The 27,997-nt window shown below is 41.8% G+C and overlaps 1 protein-coding gene across 1 annotated transcript in view; it reads left to right on the forward strand.

Annotated features, from left to right (window-relative positions):
* Window positions 1–27,997, forward strand: part of gpsm1b (G protein signaling modulator 1b) — a 257,312-nt gene that overhangs the window by 117,725 nt on the left and 111,590 nt on the right. Inside the window, exons 7-9 of the mRNA XM_060841548.1 lie at window positions 2,122–2,237; window positions 15,751–15,906; window positions 22,245–22,353. Coding sequence (XP_060697531.1) covers window positions 2,122–2,237; window positions 15,751–15,906; window positions 22,245–22,353 — 381 coding nt within the window. The remainder of the gene's footprint in view (window positions 1–2,121; window positions 2,238–15,750; window positions 15,907–22,244; window positions 22,354–27,997) is intronic.

A 27,997-nucleotide genomic window follows, 5' to 3' on the forward strand; every position in this document is an offset into this window, starting at 1 on the left:
GAGGCCATCATTCGATCGTGTCTGCCCTATCCTCTTTGAGAGGCCATTTGGATTAGAATCATAGAATCTCTACAGATTGGAAGCAGGCCATTTTGCCCAATGAATTCACACTGACCCTCCAAAGAGCATCCCACCCAGACCCACCCTCTCCCCATCCCTGCAACTCTGAATGTCCCAAGGCTAATCCATCTAGCCTGGCCACTCTGGGCAATTTTGCACAGCCAGTCTACCTAACCTGCACATCTTTGGACTGTGGGAGGAAACTGGAGCACGCGGAGGAAATCCACACAGACATGGGGATAATGTGCAAACTCTACACAGACAGTTGCCCAAGGCTGGAATCGAACTTGAGACCCTGGCACTCTGAGGCAGCAGTGTTAACCACTGTGCCACCCTAAACCCATTTCCTTTGCTCGGTTTCCCTGCAATTTTACACCTTTTATAGTTATCCAATTCCTGTTTAAATGTCACAGTTGAGACGACATCCACCTCCAATTCAAACATAAATCAGACTACTATCATCTCCTTTCCAGTACATTTGCATTAAATTTGTGTCATCTGGTTATCAAACCAAAAAGTGAACAATTTTCATGAAAGCCCCCACAGACCTGAGCTCATGCTGATTTTTCAACTACCTTTTGGGAAATATAAGAGAGTGGCTCAGCATTGGTGAGCTGTCTCCTTTCCTTCCTTCCCTCTGATGGAATAACCCAACTACCATCAGTGTCAGGAGAGTGGTCAGGTCCTGTCCCTCAATCCCATTGTGGCAGGGAAGATTACACATTTTAATCTCTTTGCATTTCAGAAATGAGATGGGAGAACATGATTCTCATGAATAAAAACCGAAAGAACTGCAGATGTTGTAAATCAGAAACAAAAACAGAAATTGCTGGAAAAGCTCAGCAGGTCTGGCAGCATCTGTGCAGAGAAATCAGAGTTAGTGCTTTGCGTCTGTTCTGAGGAAGGGTCACTTGACCCAAAATGTTAACTCTGATTTCTCTCCACAGATACTGCCAAACCTGTTGAACCTTTCCATAGTCTTGAGAGTTTGAGACCATTTAAAATAAACACTCAAAATAGAACTTGAAATTTATGGGCCAGAATTAATGAAAACTGAAATTTATGCAAGATGATTTCAATTGTAAAGCATTTTAAATGTTCAGTTGAAAGTGCTTGAGTGAATCACAAATACTGGACTGTTCATTAATCTAATGGCGGGGGGGGGGGCAGCACGGTGGCACAGTGGTTAGCACTGCTGCCTCACAGCGCCAGAGACCCGGGTTCAATTCCCACCTCAGGCGACTGACTGTGTGCAGTTTGCACGTTCTCCCCGTGCCTGCGTAGGTTTCCTCCAGGTGCTCCGGTTTCCTTCCACTACCCAAAAATGTGCCGGTTAGGTGAATTGGCCAAGCTCAGTGTTAGGTGAAGGGGTAAATGTAGGGGAATGGGTCTGGGTGGGTTGCGCGTCAGTGTGGACATGGGGCTGAAGGGCCTGTTTCCACACTGTAAGTAATCTAATCTAATCTAAGTTATTGTAGAATAATGAGGGGCTAACATTGGGTATCATTAGATGAATGAATGAATATTTGGTCTACACATGCTTTCCCCAATGCTGATCACTGTTCATATATATTTTATGGTTCAAGATAATATAATAGCAGACTCTCTGAAAATGAAATTTGTCTGATTGTTAAAAGTTGCACAACACCTGATGAAGGAGTGGCGCTCTGAAAGCTAGTGTGCTTCCAATTAAACCTGTTGGACTATAAACTGGTGTTGTGTGATCTTTAACACAACATCGACATCTCCAAATCATGTCTGATTATTGTGATTGTTAGAATATTTTCTCTAGGGGGCGCTGCTGTTAAATGCTTTCAAACAAGTTACTTTTAAGATTTTAAAAAGTCACAGTCGCACTTTAAAATAAATATATTAACCGGTTATTGCAACACTTGTTTATAAATGCTCAATTTAAGATGATAGTTAGCAAATGGTCGAAAATATTTCACCATTAGCAAAGCTGAGAGTGATGCAGAGGTTGTGAAATATCTGATGGATCAGATTCAAGTGTATGAGAGATCAAATCATTGTGGCTTTAACATTTTTCAATTATTTTTTCAGCGTCTTTCAATAGCAAAAGAATTTGGGGATAAAGCAGCTGAGAGAAGAGCTTACAGTAACCTTGGGAACGCGCACATATTTTTGGGAAAATTTGCCGTGGCTGCTGAATATTACAAGTAAGATTTAATTGCGACAAACAGAGACCCTTGATCCTGATCCGCTCTTCAATTGGATTGTGGCTGTATCTTAACGCTATCTGCCTTGTTTAGTTTCATAATCCGTAGAACCCTGATGAAAATCTACATCTCTGTTTTGAAACAATCTGTTAAAAGACAGTTTTTTTGAGGGAAGGGTTCTGGATTTCCACCACTCTGTGTGATAATGTACTATTATCCCTGTAAAGTCACCCAAGATTATGTCCTGTTGTTCTGGACTTACTCCACCCTAGCAGAGGAATTAGTTTTTCTTTCTTTGTTCCATTTTATATATCGCTGCTCAATCACCACCTCACTATCTTCAAAAGGAGGCAAACATAGTTTGTACGTCCTGTAATTTATCCATTGTAACCTGATTTAATGGAACCAAATATTTTGAATTCAAAGGGAATTTTCAAGCAGAACGGTTTCTGGAACAGGAAGATTTTGAAATGGTAATACTGTCAATTTTAACAAGTGGGAAAAGCCCTTGTTGCTCATAAGTGAGTACTGTAGTAGTAAACTGGTTGCATTTTTAAAGAGTTTGCAAAGTCACTAAACATCAAAGACAGCTAGCTCACAAGAACATGATGGGCCCTCAGGCAACAATTGGTTTGACAGAGGAGGCTAAGGCTCTGACAGAAACTTTGGAGGTTTTTGAAACTTTGCCTTGTTTGGGAACACTAAGCACTTTGAGGAAGGAATTCCACAGTGCCAAATAGTTGAAAGTCAACTCTTGATGGTCAAAAGGCAGGAGGTTGGAAGTTGCAGGAAAAAAAAACTGTGACAAGTCTTGTAAAAGTAGTCACACTCCCAATGCAAAGTTCAGTTATACAGGGCATTGATAAGACCACATATGAAGTACTCTGTACCATATCGTTCTCCTTATTTGAGGAAGGATGGAAATGTGTTGGAAACAGTTCAGAAGTGGGTTAACAAGACTAATAGCTGGGATCGGCGATAGTGGAATAACATTGCACAGCCTAGGATGATGTCTACTTCAGTTGAGAAAAGTGAGAGCTGACTTAGTTGGGACATGGAAGATCCTGAGGGTGCGTGTGAAAAGGATGTTTCCTCACATAGAAGATTTTAGAACTTGGGGTCACGGATTTTTTTTAAAATCAGGTAGTTACTCATTTAACGCAGAAAAGGACAACTTCTTTCCTGAGTCTCCTAAGATTTAGAATTCTCTTCCTCAAATGTTGGTGGAAGCAGAGTCCTTCAATAGGTAGGTATGTTCCTGATTAGCAAAAAGATTATTGTGAATAGATGGGAATGGGAGTAATGAATCCCCCGACCTTATTGAATGGCGGACCAAACTTGAGAGGCCGAATGGCCTATTCCTGCTCCTGGTTTGGATGTTCGTTTGGAGGTTTCAGAAAAATAATTCTGTAAGTGGTTACAAAGCTATGCTTAGTTAAGGGTTGAGGAAGTTCAAGGGCTGGAAGTTAATTTCACTTGACAGTGGGATAAGCACATTAAGGCACTTGACCCATCATGTCTATGTGTGCTGTCTGGGAGCACTATCCAGTTTGATCACTCCCCTATTCCTTCTGCATAGCATTGCAACTTTTTCCAGTTTAAGTGTTTATCCAGTTCTTGAAAATTACGATTGAATCTGCTTTTGGCTTATGCCTTGCAGAACACACCAATTCACATTGTAATCTCACACCCTCCTACCTAGTTCTCTGGTCCTGCACTAGAAACTGTTTCTGTTTCCTCTTATGTAGTCTATCAAACTGATCATTGAAAGATAACGATCAAGCCTCCAGTCACTCTCCTCTGCTTACTTGCCAACTTTCATGGCCTCTCCAGCCTTAAAAAGGCTTTCATATCCTTTCCAAAGTGCAGTGGCCAGAATGGTTTTGTACAGGTTTAATATAATGTTCTATTTTTGTACTCGTGTTTCTTTGGATAAAGCCAAAAATCCCAGTTCCTTTGAAATGGGCTTCTTAACTCAACCTGCCACCATTAAGGATTTGCTTGCAAGTGTCATTGTTTGAATAGAAGAGTGTATTGCTTACTGAAATGATGTCTGATTTGGAGGCAACCTGACGTGCATGGCAGTTTCTTCAATGATTGAAGAGAAAAAATGGATAGAGGGGGGAAATGTGTTTTGAAACTGAATTTAGGGATCATTGTTGATGGAATGGATGTGAATGTTCAGGTTCACCTGGTTAGCCCTGCTGCCTCACAGCACCAGGGTCCCAGGTTCGATTCCAGCCTCGGGAGACTGTCTGTGCGGAGTTTGCACATTCTCCGGGTGCTCCGGTTTCCTCCCACAGTCCAAAGGTGTGCAGGTTAGGCGAATTGGCCATGCTAAATTGCCCATAGTGTTAGGTGAATTAGATTAGATTAGGTTCCCTACAGTGTGGAAACATGCCCTTCGGCCCAACAAGTCCACACTGACCCTCTGAAGAGTAACCCACCCAGACCCATTTCCTTCTGACTAGTGCACCTAACACCTATGGGCAATTTAGCATGGCCAATTCACCTGGCGTGCACATCTTTGGACTGTGGGAGGAAACCGGAGCACCCAGAGGAAACCCAAGCAGACACGGGGAGAATGTGCAAACTCCACACAGACAGTCACCCAAGGCTGGAATCAAACTTGGGACTCTGGTGCTGTGAGGCAGCAGTGCTAACCACTGAGCTACTGTGCCACAAGAAATGTAGGATTATCCAATTTTAAATGGTGGAGCAAAGCAGTCAAACAGCCTGGAAATATTTAATAGATCAGGGCCTAAGAACAAACGGAACCATAGAATCCCTACAGTGTGAAAGCAGGCCATTTAGCCCATTGAATCCACAACGACCCTCCAAAAAGCATCTCACTGCCCTCCCCAATCCCAGTAATCTTGCATTTCCCATGGCAGTTCCAGCTCACTTGCACATTTAGTCTGGAAACTTTGGGCCAATTAGCATGACCAATCTACCTCCCCTGCACATCTTTGGACTGTGCGAGAGGAAACCGGAGCACCCAGAGAAAACCCACACGGACAGGGGGAGAACGTGCAAGTTCCATACAGACAGTTGCCCGAGGGCGGAATTGAACCTGGGTCCCTGGCACTGTGAGGCAGCAGTGCTAACCACTGAGCCACTCCGCCACCCCAAATAAAGCCATCTGAACCATTGTGTTATTCTATTTTACCGATGATATTGATCTGAGAGGTCACTTATGTGGACATTGCACATGCGGTTAGACCTCTTTATTAACAGAAGGAAGCCAACTTTATTGTAAGCACCTTTCATGCCCAGCAGATGCCGTGAAATCATTTTGAAGTGCGCAACCTGTGTAATGCAGGAATGCGCCGGCCAGTTTGTGCATTGTAAGCTCTCATAAATAGTAATATGATAGTCTATTTTGTGATTTTCACTGAGGGATAGATGTTGGTCAGGACACTGAGGCATTTCCCTGCTCTTTTTCCAATTTGTGCCACAAGATTTCTTGCATTCACCTGAGAGGAGGAACAGGGGCTGGGCTGTTCCATCATATCTGAAAGGCTGCGTCTCCGAGCGCTCGAGAATGCAGTGTTAAGTGTTAGCGGCTTGAGTCCTGAATTGGCATCTGAAGCTGTAACCTTATTCCCATGTGATGACTTTTTACTAAGCCATAATTTGACGCTGTCAAATCTAGTGAAAGAATGATACGATTAATGTGGCAAAATGAAGTTTTGCCTGTGAGAATTGTGGCCAAAATGGTTACTGTTAGCCTTGCCATCTGACAAAGTTGTTTTCCTACACTGTCCTTCTCATCACAGATTGGGTCATTGCATTTTTGTGTTGCAGCTGAGTTTCAGGATTCAGTTTGCAGCCATTCATAATACACTCTTTTTTTTAAAATGTAATCCCCTCCAAAGCATTTGTCATTGAGCTTCCTGGAGAATTTGCGAATGTCATATTCCTCTTTTTCTGACACAATAGCCCCCAGCGCAATTCAAAGACAGTCAGCTTGAAAATGATGCTATTGGATTGCCAAGTTTTCCAAGAATATTTTCAGTTTTTACTTGAAAACAAATAGCTTTTTAGCTGCTAGCTCTAGTCATAAATTTCCAATTTCCCACAAGACATAAAACTGCAGCTGTTTCCCAGAACGTAGCCATGTGGGTTAATAACTACATAATAATCATAAGGTCATTTAAACAGGCTCCTGTCTCTGTACTTCGAAAAGCAGTCATTGTGTTGGAATGAATAAGGATAGGCAGTGGTTTTGAAACCATGTGTTAGTCGTTTTGGCACATGATTACCTCCAGAGGGAGAATATGTAATGTGTATCCTATATTAAGATTCATTATTGTCATGAATGTTATTGTAGTTAAACTCTGCATTCTCACTATATGGATTCTGAAGTGTTACATCTTCATTGATGGGAATTCTTCATATAAACCTGTGATAAATTCTTTGTGGTTTCTTAGATGTACTGTGTCACACTGTACAAAGAAAATCATGATGTTTGATTCCTGGTGACCACAGAATAATGCAATCTTTAACATGCAACAAGAGTTCAATAAGTGCATTGTTTTAATGATGGCTCTTTAAAAAGGCTGCTTACTGGATGTATATCTCGAGTGATATTTGAATCACAAATTGCCAGTGGAGTTTGTACCTGAATACACTGCTTGCATTTAACACATTCCTTATATTCCAGGCAAAGTCAGAAATCACGCAACACCAGGTTTTTGTCCAACAGGTTTCTTTGAAATCACAAGCTTTTGGAGCGCTGCTCCTTCATCAGGTGAGCAGCGTTTCGAAAGCTTTTGATTTTAGAGAAGCCTGTTGGACTATAATCTGGTGTCATGTGACTTCTGACTTTGCCCACCCCAGTCCAACACCAGCACTTCCACACCATAGCCTTATGTTATGAGTAATGTAACTGTACAGTTTCTTCAGGATTTAATTTATTTGTCCACATTTTGCAGTGGATGTACTCCTACTCACTGCCCCTATACTTTGGCGAGGCTTGGAGCCTCAGTACATGTTATGCAGTTGCAGTTTTAAGCAATGAGCTGGTTTGTAATTGTGAAAGGCTGTGTGTGCCCTTGTTGAAGTGGTTTTCTCCTATTTTGGATTGAATCAATAGATCTGCAGTGTTCTGAGGCAAGTGCAGCTCAACCTTCTAAATTACAGCTCTGAGAAATTGTGTTGTCTGGAAGTAACACCTGTCTGAAATACTCACATTGAAACTTGGCAGTTGTGAACTGGGAATCTTAATTCAGCATTAACTTAGCCCTAAGGCTGGAAGATTTGTCCTTTTTTTGCTGGAAAGGGTGATATGATCTGCAACTCCTGTCAGATTCTGTCTTTAATCTTCTAGTCTTCTCACAACATGCTTTTCCAAGTGACATTATAATTTACCCTCCAACAAGAAGACTATTGATTTTGATTCCTGAATTATGCTGGTTCCCAAAGAGCAATCCCACCAGAAAAGCATGCATTCCTGTAGGAACTCAGCAGGTGTGCAGCATCTGTGGAGAGAAAATCAAGTTAATGTTTCAAGTCCAGTGACCTTTCATAACAGTTTGAAACATTAGTTGTGCTTTCTTTTTCACAGACCTATTGAGTTTCTCCAGCAGTTTTGTTTTAGCTTCAGTTCTTTGTGTTTTATTCTGGATCAGTGGTGCTGGAAGTGCACAGCAGTTCAGGCAGCATCCAACGAGCAGCGAAATCGACGTTTCGGGCAAAAGCCCTTCATCAGGAATTAAAGCAGTGAACTGGAAGCATGGAGAGATAAGCTAGAGGAGGGTGGGGTGGGGAGAGAGTAGCATAGAGTACAGTGGGTGAGTGGGGGAGGAGATGAAGGTGATAGGTCATGGAGGAGAGGGTGGAGTGGATAGGTGGAAAAGAAGATAGGCAGGTCGGACAAGTCATGGGGAGAGTGCTGAGCTGGAAGTTTGAAACTAGGATGAGGTGGGGGAAGGGGAAATTGTGTTTTATGTCAGTCTCACCCACCAGCTTTTAGATATGATGAAGCAGTGTTCAACCTATACCGTCTGCTCCTCACAAACTGACCCGAGGAATGGTGATTCTGTGGTGTACATGTGTTAGGTGTATGAAGGAGAAGAGCCTTTTTTCGATTTCTCATTTGCCTTAAACCTGCACTGATCGCATCCTTTGGATCTCTATTCGTAGCAATTACTCAAGACCAACCTTTTAATCAGCAGCTCTGTCTGATTTTAAAATCCAGTCAATTTCAGTGCTTTACTCAGCAAACATCATTGACAGTGAAATTGCCTAGACCAGGTGCAACACAGTAATAAGGAACAGTCAGGAGAAGTTATATAGATTAAGAAACATTGAACAAATTAGGCCTTTCTCTTCAGAAACGAGGAAGTTGAAGAGTGAAAACAGAGATTTTCAAATGGTGGAATGGTTTGATAGAGTCGACACAGTGGATATGTTCCCACTCGTGATCAGGTCCAGTTCTCGGCATTCTGAGTATAAGATAGTCACAAGTAAATCACAAAAGGGAATTCAGAAGAAACACCTTGACCCCAAAAAAATTGGAAAGTGAAACTTGTAATCCAAGTCAGCAGTTGAGGTGAATAGTTGATATGTACATCCAGCTGTTTGGACAGAAGATTGATGCCAATCAAGTCATGTTTTTGCGGTGTTAGTTTGGGTAAAGTTTGATCGTTTTTGATAGTGCGAACAGACATCAAATTAAGAGGTTAAAATTCCCTGCCCAATGTAAATTCCCTGTCCAGTGAAGCAGTTGAGGCTATCTTGTTGAATGCTTTTAAGGCACAGATAGATTTTTGAACAGTAAGGGAGTTAAAGATCATGGTGAGTAGGTGGGTAAGTGGAGGTGAGTCTAAGAAAAGATCAGCCATGATCTTATTGATTGGAGGAGCAGTTATGAAAGGCTAGATGGCCGCCTCTTGCACCTAGTTCTTATTTCATTGTGTCTTGAAGACAATGGGCTGTTGTTTAAAATGAGAGAAGAGTGTGTATTCCAAGGAGCTTCGCAGTCAATAAGGCACCTTTGACATGTAGTTCCTGTTCAATTTTTAAGGCAATTTGCACACCTTGATATCTAGAAATAATCATGCATTACTGTGGCCAAATTAGCATTTGTGAAATCAGCTATCATTTGATTTAAATAATGAAATGCGGACCAGGAAAGGAAAATGTTCAGATGAGAAGCAAATAATTTATATACAAGTTGTACGTCAGCAAATGCCTCATAGTGAGAGATATAATTGATATTGGAACTTGTCACTTGTATGTCAAAGGTGGATGTAAAAATGAGGCATATCTTTGCGTATTACATTCAGACTTTAACCGATTTATGGTACATCAGAATTAACCATAGTGTCAAAGGAAATTAGGTGCACAACCCCGGCTGAATTGCTAAGTGATGATTTGGATGGTTTGTTTGCAAGCAGAACTTAATCTGTGTTCCATCGTAAGTGATCAAAAACCAAGATCATGAGTTTTTTTTTTGCCCTTCACAGTTGAGTCTGAGGAAAATCTCTTCCCTAGAGAATGCCAGAGCTGTGAAATATTTTGAAGGCAAAGTTGGATATATTTGTGATTGGCAAAGGAGTCAGTTGCTGTCATGGCTGATGGGCATTTCAACTCCATTTACCCCCACACTCCCCGTAGCCCTTAATTCCTTGCGAGATCAAGAATTTATCAATCTCTGCCTTAAACATTTAACATCCTGGCCTCTATTGCAAGCTGTGGCAATGAATTCCACAGGTCCACCACTCTCTGGCTGAAGAAATGTCTTCCCATTACTGTTCTATAGTGATGCCCTCTAATTCTAAGGCTGTGCCCACTGCTCCTAGTCTCCCCAACTAATGGAAACAGCTTCCCAGCATCCACCTTTTCTAAGCCATGCATTATCTTGTACGTTTCCATTAGATCTCCCCTCAGTCTTCTAAACTGTAATGAGTACAATCCCAGGCTCCTCAGCCGTTCATCGTATGTTAGGCCTCCTATTCCAGGGATCATCCATGTGAATCTCCACTGGACACGTTCCAGTGCCAGTATGTCCTTCCTGAAGTGTGGGCCCAAAGTTGGACACAGTATTCTAAATGGGGTCTAACTAGAACTTAGTCTCAGAAACGCATCACTCCTTTTATATTCCAACCCTCTTGAGATAAATGACAACATTACATTTGCTTTCTTAATCACTGACTCAACCTGCAAGTTAACCTTTAGAGAATCCTGAGCTAGCACTCCTAGATCCCTTTGTACTTTGGCTTTATGAATTTTCTCACCACTAGAAAATAGTCCCTGTATTCTTTTTTCCAAAGTGCAAGACCTTGCATTTGTTCACATTGAATTTGCTCCATTTCCTGGACCACTCTCCTAAACTGACTAAATCTTTCTGCAATCTCCCCACCTCCTTAGTACTACCTGCCTGTCCACTTAACTTCATATCATCAGCAAACTGCACCAGAATACCCCCAGTCCCTTCATCTAGATCATTAATATGTAAAGTGAACAGCTGCTGCCCCAACACTGAACCCTGTGGGACACCACTTGCCACCTGCTGCCATTTCAAAAAAGAACCTCAATCCATGCCAGTAGCTCACCTCGAACACCATGGGCCCTCACTTTACTCAGCAGCCTCCTGTGAGGCCTTTTGGAAATCCAGATAAATAACATGCACTGGGTTTCCTTTGTCTGACCTAACAGGTTAGAACCAGAATTCTATCACTTTGATCAGGCATGACCTCTCCTTACTAAATCCATGCCATCTTGTTCTAATCTGACCCTGCACTTCCAAGAATTTAGAAATTTCATCTTTAATGATGGATTCCAGAATTTTACCAACAACCGAGGTTAGGCTAATTGGCCTACAATTTTCCATCTGTTGTCTTGATCCTTTCTTGAACAAGGGGATTACAACAGTGATTTTGCAATCATCTGGGATTTTCCCTGACTCCAGTGAATTTTGAAAGATCACAATACTTCCACTATTTCCTAGCCACCTCTCTCAGACCTCTAGGATGTAGCCCATCAGGGCCAGGAGGTTTATCAATTTTTAGACCTTTTAGCTTTTTCAGCACTTTCTCTTTTGTAATGGCTACCATACTCAACTCTGCCCCCTGACTCCTCTTAATTGTTGGGATATTACTCTTGTCTTCCACATTGAAATACTTAAGTTCTTCAGCTATTTCCTTATCTCCCAGCACAAGCCTTCCTGCATCATTTTGGAGCAGCCCAATGTTTACTTTTGCCTCTCATTTGTTTCTTATGTATTCAAAGAAACTTTTACTATCATTTCTAATATTATTGGCTAGCCTACCTTCATATTTGATCCCCTCCTTCCTTATTTCTCTCTTTATTATCCTCTGTTTGTTTTTGTAGTCTTCCCAATCTTCTGATTTCTTAGTGCTCTTAGCCACTTTATGGGCTCTCTCTTTGTCTTTGACACATTTCATGACTTCCTTTGTCAGCCATGGCTATCTAACTGCCCCATTGGACCCCAGATGATCTTTCTTTTCTTAGGTGGATGAACCTCTGTACTGTGTCCTCAATTATACCCAGAAACTCCTGACATTGTTGCTCTACTGTCCTCCTAGCTAAGCTCTGCTTCCAGTTGATTTTCGTCTGTTCCTCTCTCATGCCCCTGCAATTACCTTTATTTAAAATTAAATTAGATGAGATTCCCTACAGTGTGGAAACAGACCCTTCAGCCCAACAAGTCCACACCGACCCTCCGAAGAGCAACCCAATTCCCCAACATTTTACCCCTTCAGCTAACACTGTGGGCAATTTAGCATGGCCATTTCACCTAACCTGCACATTTTTGGACTGTGGGAGGAAACCGGAGCAGCTGGAGGAAACCCACATAGACACAGGAGAATGTGCAAACTCCACACAGACAGTTGTTTGAGGCTGGAATTGAACCCAAGTCTCTGGTGCTGTGAGGCAGCAGTGCTAACCACTGTAACATCATTACATCCAATTTTGCCTTCTCTCTTTCAAACTGCAAACTGAACTCTACCATATTGTGATTGCTGTCTCCTAAGTGTTCCCTTATTTTAACATCTTTTATAGAGTCTGGCTCATTACGTAGCACTAAGTCCAGAATAGACTGCTCCCTTGTGTAGTCCAACACAAGCTGTTCCAAAAAGCCATCCTGTAGGCATTCCATGAATTCCCTTTCTTTGGATCCACTGGCAACATTATTCACCCAGTCCATCTGCACATTGAAGTCCCCATGATCATCATGACCTTGCCTTTCTGACATGCTCTCTATCTATTTCCTGGTATATCTTGCGCCGCTAGTCCTGACTACTGCTGGGAGGTCTGTACATAACTCCTTTTGTGGTTGTTCAACTCCACCCACCCAGACTCCACATCATCTGACCCTATGTCATTCAATGCCATAGATTTAATTTTATTCTTAGCTAATAAGGCATCCCTACCCCCTCTGCTCACCTCCCTGTCTTTTCGATAAGTTGTAAATCCTTGGATGTTTAACTGCCAGTCCTGAACCCCCTGCAACCACGTCTATGTGATGCCTACCACATCATAATCATTCACGATGATTTGTGCCTTTAATTCATCTACTTTGTTACAAATGCTACGAAGATTCAGGTAAAGCGCCTTAATGCTAATGTTCTTACCCTCTTGATTTCCAACATCTCTAAATTATGTTCTAAATTATTCTTCCTTTTTGTTTCATTCCTAATCTGCCTTGAACTTAAACCCTGCACGCATGATAACCTGCTCTTATCTTTCGACTTGACTCCATACTCTCTGTCGCTTTCCCTTTCCCTTCCCCGTGACTCTCCAGTTTAACATCTTAGTGACTACCCTATTTATCCTTTTCATTAGAACACTGGTTTTAGATTGGTTCAGGTGGAGACTGTCCCATTGGTACAGATCCCTCCCCCTCTGGTACCAAAACTGATGCCACTTCTAAATCCAAAATCAGCTGTCACCTTCAGAAATCAAGGATCAGGCTGAAGGGGTTGACCTATGCTTGGACAAATGTGCTTGACTTTACAGAAGTCAAGTCCTGTGAAGGACTGGGGTGTTTGTCCATGTGGCGTTCCTCTAGATGATATAGTTTCCTCCCACAGTCCAAATATGTACTGGTTAGGTGATTGGCCGTGCTAAAATGTTCAGGGATGTACAGGTTGGATGGGTCAGCCACAGGAAATGCATGGATGGAGGTGTGGGTCTGGGCGGGATGCTTTTTGAGAGCCAAAGTTGGCTAGATGGGCTGAATGGCCTGCTTCCACACTGTAGGGGTTCTGTTATATTGTTTTCATTCATGAAGTGGATTTCCAACTTCATCCAACATTGCCATCAAGAATGGACGTGTCATCGGCTGTCTCCAGAATTTTGGTTCACTTCTTTAAAAATACACACTTGAATTCAATTCCAAAATGTTTGGTTGGCACTCAGAAACTAGGGTTAATTAAATGTGCAACCCACAGTTGCATTGAAGTCAAGTGATAACTTTTTGTTCCTTTCCTTCGCATCACCCTTTTTACTGTAGATTAATGCATTTTCAGAACTAGTTATTTAAAAAGCTTGGAAAAGCGCAAAGATGGTCATTGAACACAGCAGCAAGGATGGGGTGGGGACAGGTATGGTGGGTGTCATGGGATTGTAATTGAACTGTCATGCAGAGGCCCAGAGTAATGCTCCAGGGACGATGGTTTCAAATTCCTCCATGGCAACTGGTAGAATATAAATCCCATTTATAAATCTGAGGTGTGAGCAATTTTCTGCGATGGTGCCAACTGTTGTTGTAAAAGCCCACCTGGTTCATTCATGCTCTTTAGAAAAGGAAATTTGCAATCCTTGCTCAGTCTGGCCTACACATGACTCCAATGGTGCTGGAAAAGCACAGCAGGTCAGGCAGCATCCGAGGAGCAGGAAAATCGATGTTTCGGACAAAAGCCCTACATCAGGAATTAGGCTGGGTGCCTCCGAGGTGAAGAGATAAAAGGGGGGGGGGTGGGGCTAGGAGGAAGGTAGCTGAGAGTGAGATAGCTGGATGGAGATGGGGTTAATGGTGATATATCGGAGGGGAGGGTGGTGTGGATAGGTGGGGAGGAAGATTGACAGGTGGGGCAGGGCTTGAGGTAAGTGCTGAGCTGGGAACTGGGGTAAGGTGGGGTGGGGGGAGGGGAATGAGGAAACTGGTGAAATTCACATTGATGCCATGGGGTTGGAGAGTCCCAAGGCGGAAAATGAGGCGTTCTTCCTCCAGGTGTTGGGTGGTAATGGAGTTGGACCAGGAGCAGCATGTCCTTGGCGGAATGGGAGGGGGAGTTGAAGTGTTCTGCCATCGGGAGATGGGCTTGGTTGACTTTTTGGCGTAAGTTCCCAAGTGTATTGTGGGATCATTCATCAAATTTTAACACTGGCAACATAAGTAGGTGTTAATCTCAATGTTCAAAAGTTAGCTCAGAGTCACAGATTTTAAGAAGGTTATTCAAGTTGAAGAAAGAGCCAGGTGTGGGGAGACTGCAGAAATGCAAGGAAGAGAATTCCTGAAATGGGACCTAACATGCTGGTGGAGGGTCTGGTCAAAAGGGAGCATCGAGAATCATGGAAGGACAAGTATCTGAGTCAAGAATGCATACATTTTGTCAGGTGAGGAAGGCTTATGCATCCAATCTGTAACTGGTTTATGGAGATGTTTGCTCTTGGGAGATCTTGCTCTCAATTGGAAACATCAATTTGACACCTACATCAACATATTTTTGAAGATATCCGCTAGATCACTGCACAGACCTCTCTGTTCCAGTTGCAGATGCCCTATTTGTTCAGCCTTTCCTGATGCTTGTACATTGAGGGTCAGTTAGCTCAGTGTCTGGACAACTGGTTTGCAATACAGTGTGAGTTCAATTACTAAAGAGGCTGAGGTTACCATCAAGGAATCTCCGTCTCAACTTCTCCCCTCACTTGAAGTGTGGTGACCCTTGGGTTAAACCACTGCCTGTCATCTCTTACTAATCAGGGAACAGCCCTACCATCTGGTAAGACTATGGTGACTTTACTTTTAACTGGTAACACTGAGAGAGAATTGACAACAGGTTGGTGACTTGCCTGAGCTGTGATGGTAGGAGAGAGAATGAACAGAACCAGGGACCAATAAAGTTTAATGTAAATGTTTCCATCTGACTTAAAAACTGCTTCAATAGAAAACCAAATGATTGTGAACCTAAACTAGAAACAGATATTACTTGAAAAATCTAGATTGTCTGGCGGCATGTGTGGAGAGCGAATTGGGATTATTGTTTCAAGTTGTTGACCAATCAAGTGATTGTTGCTCAATTTTGGCTTGGAAATAATTTTAGAAAGGATTTTTTTTTTCAAAAAACCAAAACTTGCTTTCAAAAAAAATTGCCTTTTAGGATATAAATGTCACTGGTATTTGTTGCCAATCCTGCATTGTCCTTAAGAAAACGGCAATGAGCTGTTGTCTCAAATGACTGCAGTCCCTCTTGATGTCTACGTATCGGGGACCATTTGTATTACTTTGTCAGCTGAAGATATCCTTCCATTTCTGCAGGAAAACACTTCAGATATCCAGACAGCTCAAGGACCAAGCAGTTGAAGCTCAGACCTGTTACAGCCTTGGTAACACTTACACACTGCTGCAGGACTATGAGAAAGCTATCGACTACCACCTTAAACATCTCTCGATTGCCCAAGAACTTAATGACAGGTAGAGGTTTGTTTTTAAAATTTGCTTTTGTTCCAGCGAGCAGCGAGTTGTTTCATTTCATGTAATACATTTTGTCATTGTCGTTGGTCTCCATAATCTGTGGAAATGTTATTTCAGTGTGAAAGCAATCGCTACATTGAACAAATTTCCAAGGACGGAGCTCACCAAAGTGGGCATCGGTAAACCAGACTGGGTCACATGCTGAAATTTTGGTTCACAAACGCTGAAACAGCAAAAGCTGATCCTTACTCTTTCCATACACCCCCCCCCCAAAAAAACCCCAGAGTTCTGATGAAGAGCCATCTAGACTCAAAATGTTAACTTGCTGTCTCTCCACAGATGCTGCCTGATCCACCATTATCTCCAGCATTTTTTAATTGTTTTCAGTACAGATTCCAGCATTTGCAGTAATTTGCATCTACAAATTGTTATTACTATTGTGCTGTTGACTCACATCACATCAGCTTGAAATACGTGCTATTCATGTCAAAGTGCTTGCTGAAGGATGGTTTTTGTGGCTTATCTGCCGACAATTTTTTATTGGTTTCTGAGTTTGAGTGATATCTCCAGTTGTAGTTCGCCTCAGTCAATGAATCTTCTTTGAAGACATGGAAATTTTCCACCTTGTTCCATCAGATTGGATTAAATTTGTCCAATTTGTCAGATATCACTAGACTTTATAGATGAAAAAAAAATCTGTGTTACTCCTTCAGTCACTTGAAATTCATCTTAGAACTGGAAAGCATGATGGATTGTCCCTGTTGTTCTGAAAGTAGGGCATCTGTGTCTTCCTTAACTGGCTGATCCTTCCTGTTAATTGTCACTGAGTATCACAGGCTCTAAGGTTTGCTTTCTTCTCCAAAATATTAAATTGAACACCACAAGGCTCAATGTTCTGAAATAAATCAATTGGCAAGTGACAGCTAAGTTAGCTACTTTCGCTGTGTCCTTGGCTTTGGACAAAAAAGAGAAAGTGAGGACTGCAGATGCTGGAGAGTCAGCATCGAAGAGTGTGGCACTGGAGAAAGCACAGCAGGTCATGCAGTATCCGAGGAGCAGGAGAGTTGAGAGTAAAGGGCTTATGTCCAGAACGTCAACTCTCCAGCTCCTCGGAAGATGCCTGACTGACTGTGCTTTCTCTAGCACCATACCCTTTGACTCTGCTTAATGGTGAATAGCAAAATCACTGTGAGTGAGTGTAAAACCATATCTAGGTTTTGCCATTCAGTTTTGGAGCACTGTTGAAACTTTTCCCGTGACAAGAGAAGGTTGATGTCTGAAAAGAAGCCCTTCAGTTTCTTCCTCCTTGTAACTTGTCCATTTGGTCCTCTGGCCAGATGTCTTCACTGAGTCATGAGTCACATAGCAACATAATTCAGTTCACTGTGACAGGTAATCAAGAAATTAACAATTATCTGCTATCTTATTTTTATTGGACAGTCTGGTTTGTGATACAGACACGGATTGTATCTATGTTGACAGGCTTGACAAAGAATGCAGAAAATGTAAGGAACGGATGACATTTGTGGGCATCTGGACAGAAAACTAGTTGAGAACTTAGCACTTTGGAGTTTTAATTAAAATTTAGCTTAATTTCCATAACTCATCTCATCTCCTCTTTAAGCATGGATTTGGTTTCTAGTCAACAGACATATCAATATAATTTGAATTGATTCTAAACCAGATTCCAACTGCACCCATGAGCAATTTTTCTTTTTGTAAAGAGAGGGTTCGGGTGGGTAGTGCATGATTCCAGACTGAGTGGAGGTAGCTGAATCAAACTTAATTTTTTGTGCATTGCATCCAGTTTATAACATTTCTCCTCGTGGCCTGTTGGAGCATTCCATATCCTATTGGGAGGCCTGAATCTGTTTGCCTTCATACAAACACACCAATTATAAGCAAGCGGAGGCCATTCAGTCCTTTGAAACTTCTCAGCCATTCAACAAGAGCATGGCTGATTTGATAATGGCCTCTACTCCACGTTACCACCTACCCCCCAATAACCTTTGACTCCTTTATCAAGAATCTATTCAACTCTGCCTTGAAAGTATTCCTCAACATCACTGTTCTCTTGGGAAGTGTGTTACACAGATTCAGGCCGCTCTGAAAAATTTCTTTTCCCTTATTTCTGTCTATAATGAGAGACCCATGATGTTTGAAGTCCAAGCCTAGTCTGTTCTGCAGGTGAATCATCCCTTCATCATCCATCCTGTCAACTCCCCTCTTGCACTCTCATATTACCTGTATCCTGCTCAGTGATGAGTAGAAGACCTCTCAGAAGTTTGGAGCTGGTGTCAAAATCTCAGCCACCCCATAATGAGGGAGGTGCACTTGTGAATATATTATTGACTTGAATTGTTTGATATATCACCCAAACCTTAAAATGTTGATTATCATCATAAGATGCTGGTGTTTGGAAAAGAAGCAGAGATGGGCATATAAGGGAACAATTTTGTGCTTAAAGGAGTGACTTGTAAATGTTGCCAGTGTAGAACCTTGAACAGTATTCACACACTTAAGTTTCTTTTCCTTTTCCAAATATCACTGAATATGCTGGGAAGATTCTTGCTTTCCTCAAGATTTTTGCATATGTGCTATCTGCAACCTTTTCAACTTGGGTTTGTTAAGGATAATGGAATTAATCCTCCGGCATGGGGTGCATGCATGTTGAATTGTTTGTCATCAATAAACGTATCAAGAAGTGACAAGCGTGGTGATGCAGCTCCCTTGGAAATTCAATGCCCTTTCTGTTGACAGGAATGTTGCATTATTAAGAAGACTGACTAATAAGTCAATGCCGATTAGAAATTTCCTAGCTTAGCAGCATGGTAGGTCATTTACAGATGAGGCAACTGCTATTAGTCAAACAGACAATTTGTTGCACCAAGCATTTTACCATTGTCTTGCAAAAAACTCTTTATCATCAGCATTTAACTGTATCGTTTGTGATTTCAGTTGATTAGTAATCTGTTAAAAGTTTTTTAATGTGTTCAGGAAATGGGTATCTTGGGTAATTTATCGCCCCCATCTCTAATTACCCTTAAGAGTGTGGTGAGTTGCCATCTAGAACACTGAGTCTACATGAGTCTTCGGGGGAGTTGATTCTTGTTAATGCAATGGCTAAACTGGTGGTTTTGCTAATTTATGCTGATGAACCAACGTCAATTAAAGATAATATTTAAATAAGAGCCAGGAAACTTGTTCTTTGCAACAGAACACATTGGGTCCGTGACTGCACAGAAGAAGGAGCATGAATAGGCCATTCAGCCCCTTGAGTCTGCTCTGCTATTCAGTCAGTTCATTGATCAGATCGTGGCTTCACTTCCAATTTCCTGTGTGCCTTCCACTCCCCAGAACAGCTGTTGACCTGTCAGTCAAAAATCTGTCAAATGCAGCCTCAAAAACTTCAGTGACTTGGCCCCAGTACTCACTGTGGGGCAAACTTCCAAATATTCATAGTCCTCTGAGAGCCCATGTTCCTACTCATGGCAGTGTTAAATGAGAAACCTCTTATTTTGCAGCTGTGATCTCAGTTCTAGATATCCCTCCCATGAGCAGAAATGTCCTCTTGGTATCTAACTTGTTAAGCTACTGGAGATCTTTTATATTTCAATAAGGTCACCTCTTGTTCTCAAAACTCCAATGGCTATATGCCTAACCTGCTGAGCCAAATGGTCGCACTAGTGCTCTGTGCATATTTGGTGATATTTCCCTAGTTTTATACTCTATCGTCCCGCAATCACGATCGACATGCATACTTATAATTGTGCAAACTAGGAGCAGGAGGAGGCCATTCAGTCCTTCAAACCTGTTCTGTCATTCAATCAGATCCTAGCTGATCTGTTTTGTGTTATAAATTCCACATTCTCATGTAGTTCTGATGGATTCTAATTCTGGACTGACCCACAAGAGTTAACATCTTTTCCACCTCCAACTTGTCAAGACAGTTCAGGATCTTGTGCACTTGAACCAAGTCACTCCACACTCTTCCAAACTCCAGTGGACAGAAAAATAGAGTCTTTCCAACCTTTCTTCATTAGAAACCTGCTCATTCCAGGTATCAATCTCGTAAAGTTCATCCGAACTGCCTCCCATTACACTTGCATCATTCCATAAGTAGGGAGGTTGAAACTAAACACGGTATTCAAGTTGTGGTCTTACCAATGCTCTGTAGAACTGATACACCACATTCTGACTTGGATGTTCAATTCCTCTGTAATAAAGGGGAACATCCCATTAGCCTCCTTAAATATTTGCTATACCTGAAAGCTGACTGCTACACCAACTCCACCCAATACCATTTTCTTCCAAGAGATAGCGTGAAAAGTTTATTTCTTTCGATTAAACAGGATTGCAAGGCACATAGTCTAATGGAGAATTTAATATATTTTTTAGCATTTACCTTGAGTTTGACATTTTCATGGCCCATATGCTTCATGTCCTGTGTGATATTATTTTGATCCAGATGTACCTATCCATATCCTGTTCTGAATGCAATATTTATGAAGACAAAGTGGGGACTGCAGATGCTGGAGATCAGAGTCAAGAAGTGTGGTGCTGGAAAAGCACAGCAGGCCGGATAGCATCCAAGAAGCAGGAGAATCGATGTTTCGGTCATAAGCCCTTCATCAGGAAACGTCGATTCTCTTGCTCCTCAGATGCTGCCTGGTCTGCTGTGCTTTTCCAACGCCACACTCTTGACTTCGATATTTATGAGTTTGTCTTAGAGTCATAGAGATGTACAGCATGGAAACAGATCTTCAGTCCAACCCGTCCATGCCGACCAGATATCCCAACCCAATCTAGTCCCACCTGCCAGCACCCAGCCCATATCCATCCAAACCCTTCCTATTCATATACCCATTCAAATGCCTTTTAAATGTCGCAATTGTACCAGTCTCCACCACTTCCTCTGGCAGTTCATTCTATATATGTACCACCCTCTGTGTGAAAACATTTCCCCCTAGGTCTTTTTTATATCTTTTCCCTCTCACCCTAACTATGCCCTCTAGTTCTGGACTCCCCGACTCCAGGAAAAAGGCTTTGTCTATTTATCCTATCCATGCCCCTCATGATTTTGTAAACTTCTATAGCATCATCCCTCAACCTCCAACGCTCCAGGGAAAACAACCCCAGCCTGTTCAGCCTCTCCCTATAGGTCAAATCCTCCAATCCTGGCAACATCCTTGTAAATCTTTTCTGAACACTTTCAGGTTTCAAAACATCTTTCCGATAGGAAGGAGACCAGAAATGCTTGCAAAATTCCAACAGTGACCTAACCAATACCCTGTACAGCCGCAACGTGACCTCCCAACTCCTGTACTCAATGATCTGACCAATAAAAGAAAGCATACCAAACACCTTCTTCACCATCCTATCTACCTGCTTCTCCACTTTCAAGGAGCTATGAACCTGCACTCCAAGGTCTCTTTGTTCAGCAACACTCCCTGAGACCTTACCATTAAGTGTATAAGTCCTGCTAAGATTTGCTTTCCCAAAATGCAGTACCTCGCCTTTATCTGACTTAAACCCCATCTGCCACTTCTCAGTCCATTGGCCCATCTGGTCAAGATCCTGTTGTAACCTGAGGTAACCTTCTTCGCAGTCCACTACATCTCCAATTTTGGTGTCATCTGCAAACTTACTAACTGTACCTCTTATGCTCACATTCTAATCATTTATGTAAATGACAAAAAGTAGAGGATCCAGCACTGATCCTTGTGGCACTCCACTGATCCCAGCCTCCAGTCTGAAAAACAACCCTCCTCACCACCCTCTGTCTTCTACCTTTGAGCCAGTTCTGTATCCAAATGGCTAGTTCTCCCTGTATTCGTGAAATCTATCCTTGCTAACCAGTCTCCCATGGGGAACCTTGTCAAACGCCTTACTGAAGTCCATATAGATCACATCTACCACTCTTCCCTCATCAGTCCTCTTTGTTACTACTTCAAAAAACTCAATCAAGTTTGTGAGACAAAAAGTTTTCCTGGAGAAAAGTGCTTTTGGACACACAAATATCAAAACCGCTCTATGTTATCATTTCTCAATTAATTCCCTCAAATTTACAAAGGGTTTTATTTGAATTATCTTTGTACAGTGAAAAAAGGTACTGTCAAGATTCTAAATAAGTAAAACTTAATTGCAAGGAGTCCTAAAATAAATGTTTGAAAAAATAATTCTACAACATAAGAGAAAACCAGGCTGTGATAACATAAATGTTTTGGATGTGACAGAAGAACAGTGGGATCATCTAATCTCATCTGAACAATGAGGGCCCGTTACCGAGAGCTTGAAGCTGGTGAATAAGATGTTGTTATTTTTGGTTGTCTGGCCAGGGTTGGTGAAGGGAGAGCCTGCTGGAGCCTGGGAAATGCGTACATGTCCCTCGGAAACCATGAACAAGGGCTGCACTTTGCTTCACGACATCTAGAAATCTCCAGAGAGGTAAGGCACCGTTTTCAAATCAGGCAACACCAAAGGAGACAGTTTTTCCATAATGCTTGTGGTGGCTGTTAAGTGGGCACGACCCAATTTGCCATTTGTCCATGCCCTTTCTCTTAGTTCATGCACATTTTTTCCTTCAATTTTGAAAATCATTATTGAAACTGCTGCTTTTCAGGCACCATATCCCAGATCTTGTCTGTCAATTCAATAAAAGTTCTCATCGTGTTTTGGTTTCTTTTACCAATTACCTTAAGTCTGTGTCATCTGCTTGTTGACCTTTCTGCTGCGGGAGACTGTTTCATCTATAGCCTTATCAAAACCCCTTTTTATAGTTTTGAATGTTCTGTTAAATCTACTCTTACCTTTCCCAGCTTGAAGGAAAATAACTTGGTATTGATGCAATGTGAAAGAAAATTGATACATCCGTTCACTTAAGCTGCCCATCTGTGTGAAAGCTGAATTGTGGACTGAAATGCACTGAGAATGTAATGGCTGTCGTTTCACAGACCAGTGTCCATTACTTGAATTAGTCAGGAATGAGTACACAAATCAGTTTCCATGTTTCTTTTCTCAACTCTTTCCATGTCTAGGAGCCAGCCACTCAGTGGTGAGGAATTTGACTCTTTTTATCGTTAGTTTCTAACAAACATCAGTTTTCCCTTCTGGACCTTTCCCTGTCACAGAAGCTAAAAAGTGAAACCAGGAATAGGCTATTGGGCCCTTCAAACCTGCACCACCATTCAATATGATCATGGCTGATCACGTGATTTCAGTATCCCACTGCCACTTTCTCTCCATAGCCTCTGATCCCATTAGCCACAAGGGTCACGTCCAGCTCCCTCTTGAATGTACTAAACGGACTGGCCTCAGCAGCTTTCTGTGTGAGAGAATTTCACAAGTTCACAACTGCCTGAGTGAAGAAATTCTTCCTCATCTCAGTCCTGAATGGTTTACCCCTTATTGTCCAGAGCCAACCATCCACTGGGGAAGAATTCAGCTTTTTACTTACTAATCATTCTGTTTAGGGACGTTACTGCACTCCTCTAGGACAGGAAGAATTTAACTCTGAGCCAGAAGGCCAGTTTCATGGGCTCTACCCCTGTGCCACAAGCCTAAATATTTCAGCTTTTATTTTGAAAAGGTATTTTTATTCAACCTGTTCAGAAATTTTGCTACACATCTCTGGAAGAGGGCTTAAAAGCAGGCATCTTTGTCCAGAGATACAGGATTACCATTGTGCCAGAAAAGCTCTTTTAAAAACAAACATCAGCTCTTGCACACAACTTTGGATCTGATCTGCTTCAACAATAAAGGAACCTGCGTTTCTAACTCTGACACCTGTCTGACAGAGATGTATGACAGTGATGCCCACATTCTATGAAAATATGAAACATGTCATGAAAATGGGTAAAGCCTCTTGAAATAAGTCAAACCAAGCAGATAATCCTGTCCCATGTAACTAGAGAAACCAAGGAGAATTTGTACAAATAAAGAACTTACAATTAAATAGCGCCCTTCTCATCCTTTGATTACGGAACCATGACATCTAACGCGCTTAGCAAGATCCCACAAGCAGCAGTGAGAATAATGAGGCAATATATTTTCGTCAGTGGTTGCAAACATTGAGCAAGATGCTAGATGGCAGTGTCTGCCCTTCTCTGAATACTGTCATGCGGTCTGTTTAGACTTCTGACAGGCATTTGAGGCTTCAGTTTAATGTCTATCCTGAAAGACAGCACCTCTGACAATGCAGCACTGCTCAGCACTGCACTGAAATATTCAATGAGGTTATGAAGTTCCTGAAGAGGAATTTGAACCCAGCCAACTGAGGTAATATGAAGGAACGATTTTATTTCCCATTCAATTGCAAAGACTTTGAATGGATTACCACAATGAGTTTGGTTTCTTCCAGCGAGCTCAAATTCACGCATTGTGTGCAAGTGTGATGCAAATTGCCGTTTTAAATTAGCTGTGCTGAATGATTCAGAATTTGAATACAATCACTGGTTTCAGATAAAAGCAATCTGTGACAAAGAGGAGGTTTAGCAATTCTATTTGTGAAGCAAAAGGTAAATTTAGAATTCTCAGTGTCCTGAAGAAGTGGAATTTGGGTAAATGAAAAAACCCTCACCAACATGGTGAGCAGATTGAATGTTTGAGGACTAAGGGAAGAAATTGCAGGGTCCCTAGCAGAAATATTTCTATCAGCCACAATGACTGGTGAGGTGCCAGAGGACTGGAGTGTGGTTAATGTGTGCCTTTATTTAAGAAAGGCTGTAAGGAAAAGCTTGGGAACTGTAGACCTGTGAGCCTAATGTTGATGGTGGGTAAGTTATTGGAGGTCATTCTAAAAGATAGAATTTACACGCATTTGGGGGGGCAAGGAATGATCGGGGAGAGACATCATGGTTTTGTGTGAAGGTAACGTCTCACAACTTGATTGAGTTTTTAAGGAAGCAACCAAGAAGATTGATTAGGGCAGAGTGATAGATATTGATTACTTGGACTTTACTAAAGCCTTTGACAAGGTTTCGCATAGCAATGAATTAGTAACATTAGATCACATGGGATTCAGGGTGAGCTTGCCAATTGGATACAAAATTGGGTAAGCGTAGCAGGTCAGGCAGCAATCGAGGAACAGCAAAATCAACCTTTTGGGCAAAAGCCCTTCATCAGGAAGGGGTTTTGCCGGAAACATCGATTTTTCCTGCTCCTGCCTGACCTGCTGTGCTTTTCCAGCACCACTCTAATCTTGACTCTGATTTCCAGCATCTGCAGTCCTCACTTATGCCTACAAAATTGGGGAGGAGACGGAGGGAGATGGTGGAAAGTTTTTCAGACTGGAGGCCTGTGACCAGTGGTGTTCCGCACGGATTAGTATTGGGTCCACTTTTGTTTGTCATTTATATCAACGATTTGAATGGGAATATAGAAGGCATCATTAATAAATTTGAGGATGACACCATATTGTGAACAGTGAAGAAGGTTAACTAAGATTAGAAAGGGATCTTGATGGGCTGAGGAGTGACAGATGGAGCTGAATTTGGATAAATGTGAGGCATTGCAATTGGTTAAAATAATTCAATCAGATTATAAACAAGGGCAGAACATATACACTTAATGGTCAGGTCATGGGTAGAATTGTGGAACAGAGACCTAGAGATTCAGGTATAAGGTTCTTTGAAATTTGTGTCACAGGTAGACTGAGTGGTTAAGAAGGCATTTAGCAAACTTGCCTTCGTTGCTCAGATCTTTGAGTATAAGAGTTGGGATATCATGTTGAGATTGCACAGGATGTTGGTGAGGCTTCTTCTGGAGTACTGTATGCAATTCTGGGCACCTTGCTTTTGGAAGGATATTATTAAATTGGAGAGGGTTCAGAAAAGATTTACCAGGATGTTTCCGAGAATGGAGGGTTTGAGCTAGAAATATAGCCTGAGACTTTTTTCACTGGAGCGAAGGAGGTTGAGAAGGGACTTTATTGAGGTTTATAAAAGAAAGAGGGGCATAGGTAAGGTGAATAGCAAGGGTCTTTTCCATAGGGTGGGAGAGTTTAAAACTAGGGGACATATTTTTAAGGTGAGAGGAGGAAGATTTAAAAAGGACATGAAGGGCAATTTTTTTACACTGAGTGTGGTTAGTGTGTGGACTGAACTGCCAGATGAAGTGGTGATTGTGGATGCAATTACAACATTTAAAAGACATTTGGATAAGTTCATTAATAGGAAACATGAATGGGCCAAGCACAGGCAAGTGAGTCTAGTTTAGTTTGGGAACATCATCAGTGTGGATTAGTTGGACTGAAGGATGCTATGTGACTCTATGACTGTATTACTTTGTTTCAAACTTCGCTTAACAAGAAAAGATTGCAAATTTAGCATTGGAAACAAAATTTAGCATGTTTCATGTGAACTTAATATCAATTAAGACCGTGCAATCAACGATAATTTTAGATGGTGCAAGATTCATTTCTCATCCTTTTAGCTACAGACTGTTAGTTATGACGCCCAGAGAGATGTGAATCAGACATGTGCTGGATCGAATACATTTATTGCTCTTGGTAGGCTAATGGCTGCCAAGATAAACAGTTTCAGTGGATGCTAAATCAGCCAATCATTAATGACAAGCAAATGAGCCAGAAGATGGGCATTAACATGCACTGGCGTGTTTAATATAAATGATCCCAGCAATAGTGAGAACCAGATAGATGCAATCTTCCAATGTAGAAACTTGATGTCAAGTATGTTCTTTTAGCGGTTGAAGACCATTACGTTCTTCAAAAGACTTAGCACTTGCTGAGCTTGGGACATTAAATGGTGCTTTATAATCAAGGATCCTCGACTTCCTTGAAGCATAATCAATATGGCAGCCTATTTTCATACCATGCCCCAAACAACCATGTGACAAAGCTAAATAAGTTGCTTTTGTGGTACAGATGGGGGAGGCTTGCAATGGATAACCCATTGTTAGTTGTATTTAACATTGTTTCAATCTGCCTTAGTGCTGTAGCACAAAATCTATGGGAGCATCAACTAATGTCACATAATTGCAAATTGATAGTAAATTTAAATGACAAGATATTCTCTTCAATGCTGTATTGTTTATGATTTATTCAAGTCTAAGGTTACTATTTGCTGAACCCAGAACTCAGCACAATGACATTTCAAAGCAAAGACGTAATGCACCTGAATAGGTCCCAAAACTGGCAACATTATTTCATATTTTTAATTTATTCATGGGATGTAAGTGTGGTTAGCATTTAGTGACCATCCTTAAAGCGCCCTTGACAAGGTGGTGGTGAACCACTTTTTTGAGCTGTTAGTGTCCATTTTGTGTAAACACACTTGGTACTGGTGGGAAGTCAGTCCCAGCAAATTTAACCCAGCGACCATGAAGGAACAGCGATACAAATTCCAATACAGGCTCAGAGGCAACATGCAAGCTTCCGTGCATCTGATGTTCTTGTTCATCTAGATGGCAAAGGTTGTGGGTTTGGACACTGATGAGAGAAGGAGGCTTGGTGACTTCCTGCAGATGGTTCAGGCTGCCACTGTGTGAGGTGGTGGAGGGAGTGAATGTATGAGGTTGTGGCTGAAGTAACAGTGCAACAGGCTGCTTTGTCCTGGATCACATTTACTTTCTTGAGGATGGATGCTGCACCCATCCAGGCCAGTGGAGAGGATGGAGTAATGAGAATGTGAGGTGTATGATGCTGGAATAGTGACGTACACAGTCATGTGCAAGAGTCTGAGAAGAGAGATAAAATCAACTGTATGAGAAAGATATAATTAGCTAGAACTGAGAATGTATTGTGGTGTAAGTAAAGGCATTTTGAAATAGCATGCCAGAGTGAGTCCCAAATGAAGGGCTCTGGCCCAAAACGTCGAATTTCCTGTTCCTTGGATGCTGCCTAACCTGCTGTGCTTTAACCAGCAACACATTTTCAGCTCAGTCCCAAATTATTCTTGGATAGAGGGGAACCTCAGGTCCAAGCGTTTTTTTTATTCATAAAAAGTCTTTATGTGCATACACACTTACTAAAGCAGTTTGGTTCTATATAGTCACTGCACATGGAAAGCAAGCAAACATTGAAATTTGATTTTCTCTGAGTCCGAGTTACCTGAAGAGAGATCCAAATAGTCTT

This window comes from Hemiscyllium ocellatum, chromosome 21, assembly GCF_020745735.1.
Source record: "Hemiscyllium ocellatum isolate sHemOce1 chromosome 21, sHemOce1.pat.X.cur, whole genome shotgun sequence".
Classification (NCBI taxonomy): domain Eukaryota; kingdom Metazoa; phylum Chordata; class Chondrichthyes; order Orectolobiformes; family Hemiscylliidae; genus Hemiscyllium; species Hemiscyllium ocellatum.